General features: G+C 39.2%; 1 protein-coding gene across 1 annotated transcript; it reads right to left on the minus strand.

Moving 5' to 3' along the window:
* Window positions 1–516: 516 nt before the first annotated feature.
* Window positions 517–4,659, minus strand: LOC130904704 (metalloproteinase inhibitor 2-like). The gene is made up of 5 exons (XM_057817649.1): window positions 4,451–4,659; window positions 3,961–4,055; window positions 3,785–3,887; window positions 928–1,049; window positions 517–828 (listed from the first exon to the last, which is right to left on the minus strand). The coding sequence occupies exons 1-5, from the start codon at window positions 4,572–4,574 to the stop codon at window positions 673–675; spliced, it is 600 nt and encodes a 199-aa protein (XP_057673632.1). The 5' UTR covers window positions 4,575–4,659; the 3' UTR covers window positions 517–672.
* Window positions 4,660–10,495: the final 5,836 nt, after the last annotated feature.

Here is a 10,495-nt window from a genome sequence, read left to right on the forward strand (position 1 = left end):
CTGTCAAATATTGTTACCAAATACCATAACTAGCAATTAAACTAGAACAGTAACTGAAGAAATAATCAGCATAGAACATACATTTTGATTGTTATTTACATCTATAGTGATGCAATGCATGCCAGGAGGCATGTTGGACAACAACAGTGTTGACAGCAGGTGGCAGCAGAGGTTGAGTGTCTCCCCTAAGAGAACAGTGATGGCCAAATAAAGCTTTGCAGCCAATTGGTTCAAAGCTTCATAGTGGGTCATTTGGTCTTATGACAGTCTTACAATGCCGCCGTCAAATAAAGTGTTACTGATTAATAGCTTTTTGTGTAAAAATCCCATGATACAGTGAGGACAGCTGCGGCTTATAGTCCACTGTGGCTTATCAACAAATGCCTTTTTTGTGTCAAATTTGATCGGTGGCGGCATGTAATCATGTGCAAATTAGGATCATTTATATGCAAATAGCAATAACTTAAAATTCCTCAGCAGGGAAGAAAAAAAAAAAAAATCACACCAAACAAACAATTTTTGGAATGTCTTTAATGTTTAACCGATTGGCCCAACATTTACACGGAAGCGTGTACGTTTTTGAATTGGCTAAACTGTCACCGTAGAAGATAAAGATGACACATTGCTGCCCCCCAATGTTGTTTTGGGTCAGTACTTGAATTACGTGACAAGTCATGGATACCCCGGTTGCCACGCACAAGAACCGTCAATTTGCTTGACGCAAGCGTAATTTCGGGTCTGGTTGTAGCTGGACGTCGGAGTTATAAAGTCTGTCCACCAGCATTGTGAGGAGCCAAAGCCGCACGGGAGGGAGTAGCAGGGTGTGATCTAAAGGTAAACCAAGGGCAAAAATTAAAAACATGGTCGGAAAAACACCAGAAAGCTAGAAACTCAATTTCACCATTGGGTTAGGGTTAACGACCGTACCTTGCAATCACAGCCTCTTCCATAATGCTGTAGCAGGTTCTTTTGCGTTTTGCTCAAGGTCTCCCACGACTGGGAGAATTCGCACAAGTTGATGTGCAGCGTGCCATCCAGAGGCGGTCTCGCTGGAAAGACAAGAGAGCAAGAAAATGGGATTAGGGCATAGTGTTTTTGGCTGCCCTTTTAACTTTCACCCGTCTTATGGACGATAATACTTATAAGTCTTGGTCATCTCAAAATGCGTGTCTCAGTCTAGTTTTTGTTGATTAAATTAGCCTCAAGTTTTCATCCAGTTTTAGTTGACGTATACAAAAAATGTTAGTCTCTAAATATCCATCTATTTCGAATGAAAATTGACAAGCACCATAGACTTCATAATATATTGACGGGACATGGAGCGCTGACACTGTGCCACGCCTTCCCCACACCTAGCATCAATAGGATTTATTCTCAAACACGCACGCAGCGATCCAACATGGATTTAGATTGGAAAAAGTACGAAATCTGTACTGCATACAAACAGGAAAGATTGTCTCAGGAGTGATTTGTTCGAGGATTCACGGTAATTCTTATATTTTTCATACCATGCATGCATTTTGAAATGTTGAGAGAAAAGAAAAATTTTTTTTTTTTTTTAAAAATCAATGGTAGAAATTGGTCGCTACGGGATTAGCATTATACTTGCACCTGCACCTTTTTTTGCTTTCAACCAAGAATCGAGACTTGCGTCCATATTTATAAAGAATTTGGGGATTTAAACATTTATTCACAAGAATTTAACGGAAAAAGCTCTTTACGTATGGCGGCCGCCACATTGAATGACAGACTAGCCTCATAGTTCGCAATATCTACATAAATAAATGCAACCTGCAGCTTTTTTTTGCTTTTAACCAAGAATCGAGACTATAGATCTGAACGTAAAACAAATTCAGGGATTTAAGCATTTATTCACAAGAATTTAACGAAAAAAAGCTGTTTACATATGGCGGCCGCCAATTTCCTTACTGACTAGCCTCAGAGTTCTCAATATTTACGTAAAATAAATGCTACCTGCACGTTTTTTTTGCTTTTAAATTTACATTAAAAAAATCTGCACATTTTTATTTTTTTTTTTGCTTTTAACCAAGAATCGAAAAAGGTGTCGATAAAAAAAAGCTAAGGGAAGCTTGAGTCTGCTCGTTTTTCCCCCCCATCTTTCAGCCGTCGACACAAGCCATCTCTAACTGAACATTTGTATGTTCTTCCACATTTTACCAGTAAATTAGGCACCAGGGACATCATTTTCGGACAGAATTGGTAGGTTTAGCTCTGTAAACATCTCCGCCGTACATTATTCCCATTCATTTCCTATTGGGGACAAACAAGAGCTTGTCCCTCCCTTAGCTAACAGCAGAGCCACAGAAGCTAACGTCATGAATATTAATGAGCGGAAGTGACAAGTAGTGTGCGGTACCCCATTGTAAATACTAGAGATGTGTTCGGGTCCGATCACGTCATTTTCAAAGTATCGGAATCGGCAAAAAAATATCGGACATTCCTTTTTTTAATATATTTATATTTTAATTAAATCGTTTTCTAATTGTATTTAACGTTACCGACATAATGTGTTACACTCTTCCAGAGTCTAAGCTTAAGGTAGGGTTATCAAATTTATTGCGTTAACGGCGAGAATATTTTTTACATTTATCACGTTAAAAAATTTAACGCAATTAACACATGCGCTGCACGACCCACTCACGCATTGTCGCGTTCAATCTATAATGGCGCAGTTTTACCCATGCAGTATATAGAGCTAAAATGCAGCGTAAAATGAGTAGAGATAATTTTGGCAGCCTTTGGAGATTTTTTTAAAATAGCTAAAGCCTTACAATCCCTCTCCCAAAGATTACAATACTCGTGGGAAGCAATGTGGGGAAGAAACGTAGTAGTTGATCTTTTTCTCAACACCCTTTGTTATTTCCCAACGCAGAGAAGATATATCAATTGGTACCACGACAGTCACTTCCCATCATGCATTTGGGCCGAAGTTAAATGGCTACAATATCATTTACTGAAAGCTCAACAAATACACTAGATGGCAATATTTAGTCACAATATACAAAGTCACATGTCTTTCTATCCGTGGATCCCTCTCACAGAATGTTAATAATGTAAATGCCATCTTGAGGATTTATTGTCATAATAAACAAATACAGTACTTATGTACTGAATGTTGAATGTATATATTCGTCAGTTTTATTTCATTTTTTTCTTAATGCATTGCCAAAATGTATATGATCGGGAAAAATTATCGGGAATGATTGGGATTGAATCCAGAGCAGAAAAAAAAAAAAAAAAAAAAGCAATCGGATCGGGAGCAAAAAAACATGATCGGAACAACCCTAGTAAATACATTAGCATTTAAGCTAGCGGACTTTTGTCAAGCACATTAGGCTAATTTAATCGACTAAATGTACAAATTCATCAGACTAGATGGACGTTTGAACACCAATCGTTTTGTGTCGAGGGTTTAATTGTTAAAATGCGTGTCGTTTTGAACAGACGTGTACATGTGCGTGTTACAGCTTTACAAAATGTCAAAATCGAAGTAAAAAGATTCAAAAAGCACAATTGTTTGCCATCTGTGAAGCTGAACAATATGTTAATAAAGAAATGTTTTTTAAAAAATTACACATACACATATATATATATATATATATTGTGAGGTACAATTAGGTACAGTTTGTGCGACAAAAACCAAAAAAAAGTGGAGACAAAATGGTAGACGAGACTCGTGCGTCACAAAGTAGAGTACATCGTAACCTGTACTGCAAAAAGAAAATGAAAGGCAACAGGAGTAAATACTTGAAAATGTGTATACTCATGATTAGATATTCCTTGTCCTCGATGAGATTGACACCACAAAATAAAGCACTGGATACAGTGGAGATGGCATGAATGTGGGTTCTAGGACCTTTAAAGATCTGGGAAAACAAACAAGATCAGTTCGGCTTGAATTTTCAAACATGCAAATACATACTTTCATAAAACTTTTACCTTGGTCACTTTGATTTCATACTTGACAGGTTGGTTGAATTCATCACCTATCAGGTTGTTGTCAACTTCCTTATTGAGAACCTTTGCAGTGATGACTAAAAATACAGGAAAGTTTTTTTCACATGCACATCTTTGAAGTTTAATTAAATACTACAAAGTACTAATTAGTCATGAGCAACACCTGTCACTCCCTACTTATACATTTCAGTTTGCCAGATTTTATTTTAAAAGTCAAGATTACAATTAAGTCCTTTAAACATCATTTTGTCACGTAGCAAAGTGGACATCAAGATGAAATGGCAAAATCTGAGTTCCTCCACATCTTCTAATCAACATGGCTGCTTCACACAAAAACATCTCAGGAATAGAAAAATTTGATGACACATTTGAAAAGTCACAAAACGCTAAAGCATTTGCTATTGTGTGCATCTTCTGGACTCACTGAGAAGGAGGGAATTGGTTCGATTACAACTTAAAAGGTTCAACATACCAACAGCCGATTGGCAAAATGCCTCCTGCGGGTGCAACGGAAAACATAAGCAAGCTTGTGCTCCTTGCCCCCAAAAGCACAGAAGCATCAGGGGCAGAACCAGGTTCTTCAACAGCCAACTCATTGTTAATTGTGCAGCGTGACAAAGGCCAGAATGCAAGGCGTAGGTGAGCTATGTACTGCTTTGCCGACTGCGCTTGGTTAATTGATGTCACAAGGGCCTTTTTATAAATTAGCTGCACAGTCAGCCCGCCCCCAAGTGACATCAGTATTAACTCTTTTCACCTTGCATGTGGCCTAGGATCAGATTGGACTACCTCCGTGAAGTTGGCCCCCCATCAGACGCAAATTTATAGAAAAATGATGTCAATCGTTTGTGCTGTAAAGTTTTGTTTGTGCTGCTATCGTTTTTAAGAAATTTATAATTGGAGATGTCCCGATCGATCGGGATGGATCGGGTCCGATCACGTCATTTTCAAAGTATCGGAATCGGCAAAAAAATATCGGCCAAGCCTTTTTAAATTTTTTTTTTTTTTTAATTAAATCGTTTTCTAATTGTGTTTAACGTTACAGACATGATATGTTACACTCATCCAAAGTCTTTAGTTTAGGCTTATGGTAGGGGTATCAGATTTATCCCAATAACGGTGGTAAGTAATTTTTTTTTTAAATGTATCATGTTAAAATATTTTACGCAATTAATGCATGCGCTGCACGACCCATTCACGCATTATCGCACTCAATCTGTAATGGCGCCGTTTTACCTATATAGAGAGATAATAGGCAGCATAAAATGAGAAGAGTGAATTTTGACAGCCTTTGGAGCCTTTTTTTTAATTAGCTAAACCCTTACAATCCCTCTCCCTACGATTAGAAATATCGTGGGAAGCAATGTGGGGAAGAAAGGTAGTAATTGATCTTTTTCTCAACACCTTATGTTATTTCCCAACGCAGAGAAGATAGATCAATTGGTAGCACTACGCACAGTCATGGTTCCACTTCCCATCATGCATTTGGGTTGAATGGCTGCAGTATCATTTACTGAAAGCTCAACAAATACACTAGATGGCAATATTTAGTCACAATATACAAAGTCACAAGTCTTTCTATCCGTGGATCCCTCTCACAGAAAGAATGTTAATAATGTAAATGCCATCTTGAGGATTTATTGTCATAATAAACAAATACAGTACTTATGTACTGTATGTTGAATGTATATATTCGTCCGAGTTTTATTAATTTTTTCTTAATGCAGTGCCAAAATGTATATGATCGGGAAAAATTATCGGGAATGATCGGAATTGAATCGGGAGCCAAAAAAAGCAATCGGATCGGGAAATATCAGGATTGGCAGATACTCAAACTAAAACGATCAGGATCGGATCGGGAGCAAAAAAACATGATCGGAACAACCCTATTTATAATTCTTTCATAAGTCAATCTTAGGTCAACCAGTCCCCCATTTTTATAAAAAATGGTGTCAATTGTTGATTCTTCATTTGTGCTGTGAAGTTTTGTTTGTGCTGTTAAGTTTTTAAGTTTATAGTTTTATAGTTAATTATACTTTTATAGTTTAATTTTGGGTGATGACGTCACGCAGACCCCCCATTTATTGCAAAATGGACCCAAAATAATGCCATTCGTTTATGCTACGTTTGTGCTCGTTTGTGCTGTAAAAAAAATTGTTTGTGCTGCTATCGTTTTATAGATACAAGTAGTCCCCGGTTTACGAATGAGTAACCCAGATTTCCAAGTAAATTGGAATTAACCCTTTAAATACTGCTAAACATCCTCTAAATTAAAAAAAAAAAAAAAAAACTATCCAAAAACATGTATTATACATCATTGTACTGTCCGTTGTCTGTAGACGTTGGAGCTAAAGTCCTAGCTCGACAGAAATGACGATGTCAGACATCCGTGTGGTTTGCTGATTTTATTCAGCTGTTCATGACATCAACACTTGCAGAATGAAACAAAAATAAAATGTGAAGGAATGCCATAACAACAATAACAATGTATACATACAATGATGACTACCGTAATTTCCCGAATATAACGGCAACTTTTTTTCCCCAAAATCAACTTGTAAAATCATGGTGCGCATTCTAAACGGGTACATGGATGGAGACAGAAATATATATAAACTGATTTGTTTTTATTGACACGGCTACGCTGTGTTGAAGAAACGTATGCGGAGATCCGTTGCCGACCATTACGGTATGTGATGTCACCATTTTGTTTCAGTAATACTTCACTCTGATCGGCCGAATGTTTTCGTCTGTGTTAAATTCTGCTTTTTTCACTCTACATAAAGCACAGAATTTAGTTTCTTGAACTCATTTGAGTCAACGTTTATTGCAGCTCCGCAACTCGGACCATAACAAACGTAACAAAACACTTCCTGTGTGTGTCAGTCAACTATATCTGTCCGTCGGGAAACTCAAACCCAAATAACAATATTTCCTATTTGAGATGTCTCGATCGATCGGCATCCCAATCAATCGGGTCCAATCACATCATTTTCAAAGTATCGGAATCGTCATAAAATATCGGACATGCCTTTTTTTAATATACAGTGCCTTGCAAAAGTATTCGGCCCCCTTGAACCTTGCGATCTTTCGCCACATTTCAGGCTTCAAACATAAATATATAAAATTTGAATTTTTTGTCAAGAATCAACAACAAGTGGGACACAATCGTGAAGTGGAACAAAATTTATTGGATAATTTAAACTTTTTTAACAAATAAAAAACTGAAAAGTGGGGCGTGCAATATTATTCGGCCCCTTGCGTTAATACGTTGTAGCGCCACCTTTTGCTCCAATTACAGCTGCAAGTCGCTTGGGATATGTTTCTATCAGTTTTGCACATCGAGAGACTGACATTCTTGCCCATTCTTCCTTGCAAAACAGCTCGAGCTCAGTGAGGTTGAATGGAGAGTGTTTGTGAACAGCAGTCTTCAGCTCTTTCCACAGATTCTCCATTGGATTCAGGTCTGGACTTTGACTTGGTCATTCTAACACCTGGATACGTTTATTTTTTAACCATTCCATTGTAGACTTGGCTTTATGTTTTGGATCATTGTCCTGTTGGAAGATAAATCTCCGTCCCAGTCTCAGGTCTTGTGCAGATACCAACAGGTTTTCTTCTAGAATGTTCCTGTATTTGGCTGCATCCATCTTCCCGTCAATTTTAACCATCTTCCCTGTCCCTGCTGAAGAAAAGCAGGCCCAAACCATGATGCTGCCACCACCATGTTTGACAGTGGGGATGGTGTGTTCAGGGTGATGAGCTGTGTTGCTTTTATGCCAAACATATGGTTTTGCATTGTGGCCAAAAAGTTCAATTTTGGTTTCATCTGACCAGAGCACCTTCTTCCACATGTTTGGTGTGTCTTTTTATGGATATCTTTGAGAAATGGCTTTCTTCTTGCCACTCTTCCATAAAGGCCAGATTTATGCAGTGTACGACTGATTGTTGTCCTATGGACAGACTCTCCCACCTCAGCTGTAGATCTCTGCAGTTCATCGAGAGTGATCATGGGCCTCTTGGCTGCATCTCTGATCAGTTTTCTGCTTGTTTGAGAAGAAAGTTTGGAAGGACGGCCGGGTCTTGGTAGATTTGCAGTGGTCTGATGCTCCTTCCATTTCAATATGATGGCTTGCACAGTGCTCCTTGAGATGTTTAAAGCTTGGGAAATCTTTTTGTATCCAAATCCGGCTTTAACCTTCTCCACAACAGTATCTGGGACCTGCCTGGTGTGTTCCTTGGTTTTCATAATGCTCTCTGCACTTTAAACAGAACCCCGAGACTATCACAGAGCAGGTGCATTTATACGGAGACTTGATTACACACAGGTGGATTCTATTTATCATCATCGGTCATTTAGGACAACATTGGATCATTCAGAGATCCTCACTGAACTTCTGGAGTGAGTTTGCTGCACTGAAAGTAAAGGGGCCGAATAATATTGCACGCCCCACTTTTCAGTTTTTTATTTGTTAAAAAAGTTTAAATTATCCAATAAATGTTGTTCCACTTCACGATTGTGTCCCACTTGTTGTTGATTCTTGACAAAAAAATTAAATTTCATATCTTTATGTTTGAAGCCTGAAATGTGGCGAAAGGTTGCAAGATTCAAGGGGGCCGAATACTTTTGCAAGGCACTGTATCGATAACCTTTTGGGATACAAAGTATCACGATATATCACCATTTCGATATTTTGTCACACCCCTACTCCCTGCCCAGGGGGTGTGGCTCTGTCCGTTTGGCCTGTCTCCGGCCCCGTCCACCTCTCTGGGGCAGCAGCCCTTCTATCGCCGGGGTCGTCGGCGGGGGCCTCCTGGGGTAGGGCTTGTTGTCCCCTGCCTATCTTTCACCCTGGCACCCACATACTCATTCATGCCTTTGGGGAGAGTCGGAACGGGGCCATACATTCCTTGATTTTACTGCTTCATACACCAAGGTTGTGGGATGGATGGGACCCGCTGGGAAGAGGTGACTTCACAGTAGGCCCCGCCATTCCTGCACCCCTTTTACGCACCACATACATCATACTCCACAGGGGAGCTCTGGCAAGGGGCGGTGGGACGGCCAGCTGGGTAGAACTTCCACGCGGCAGTCCCACTGCCCTATGCCACAGTGGGTTAAAATAAAACGCAGGGGGAGGATTGACGGTCAGCACATATGGATAAAATCGAAAGGATACTTTCGTGTACAACAAGAGATGTCTCTTGAGACCAAGGAGAGGATGATCAAACTTCTTGAAGAAGGTAACGCTACACGCATGGTTGCCAAAGATGTGGGCTGTTCACAGTCAGCTGTATCAAAAATTTGGACCAAGTACAAACATCATTGCAAGGTTGTTAAAGTTAAGCGTACTGGTAAACCGAGGAAGACATCCAAACGTCATGGCGAACAACTAAAGGCCATATGTCTTGAAAAGAGAAGATGTACAACAAGACAAATGAAGAAATGGGAGGAAGCTGGAGAATATGTGACAGAACTGTGCAAAATCGCCTAAAGGAAATGGAATTTTCATACAGAAAAATCATTGACAGACAAAAATGAACAAGACTGCAATGGGCTAATGAGAGGCAATCATGGTCTGTAAATGACTGGATGAAGGTTATTTTCAGTGATGAGTCAAGAATCTGCATTGGACAAGGTGATGATGCTGGAACTTTTGTTTGGTGCCGTTCCAGTGAGATTTACAAAGATGACTGCCTGAAGAAAACATCGAAATTCCCTCAGTCCTTGATGATATGGGGCTGCTTGTCAGGCAAATGGCTGTGGTTAAATCTTCAATAAATGCACGAGTTTACATAGAAATTTTAGACAGCTTTCTTATCCCTTCAATTGAAAATATGTTTGAGGATAATGAAATCATTTTCCAAGAAGACACAAGTATAAAACTGTTAAAGCATTCCTCGGAGAAAGACTCATCCAGTCAATGTCATGGCCTGCAAATAGCCCAGATCTCAACCCTATTGAAAACCTGTGGTAGAAATTGAAAAAAAAAAAGATCCACAGCAAGGCTCCGACCTGCAAGGATGATCTTGCAACTGCAATCAAAGATGATCCAGTCCATGCCTCAGAGACTGCAAACTCATAAAAGCCAGAGGTGGTACAACTAAATACTAGGGATGTGTTTTGATTGTTATTTCTTTGTTTGTTTCTCATGATTCCATATATTTTTCCTCAGAATGGAGTGATTCTATATTTATTTCCCTGCACTTGCTCTATAAAAGTAACATTTACTGACCACCACAATGTTTTTTATTCATTTCTTTTAGTGTTTCTGAATGCTAAAGAGTAGCGTTTTTTAACATTCAGTGTTTTTTCAAGCTTTTTAACTGAGTTTGTTCTACATAATAAAATGTCTGTGCGAGTGCTCTTTCGAGACTGGTGATTCCATACTTTTTGTTAGGGGTTGCACACGAAAGTATCCTTTCAATTTTATCCATATGTGCTGACCGTCAATCCTCCCCCTGCGTTTTATTTCAACCCATTGTGGCATAGGGGAGTGGGACCGCCGCATGGAAG

The sequence above is a fragment of the Corythoichthys intestinalis genome, chromosome 16 (genome assembly GCF_030265065.1).
Source record: "Corythoichthys intestinalis isolate RoL2023-P3 chromosome 16, ASM3026506v1, whole genome shotgun sequence".
NCBI classification, from domain to species: domain Eukaryota; kingdom Metazoa; phylum Chordata; class Actinopteri; order Syngnathiformes; family Syngnathidae; genus Corythoichthys; species Corythoichthys intestinalis.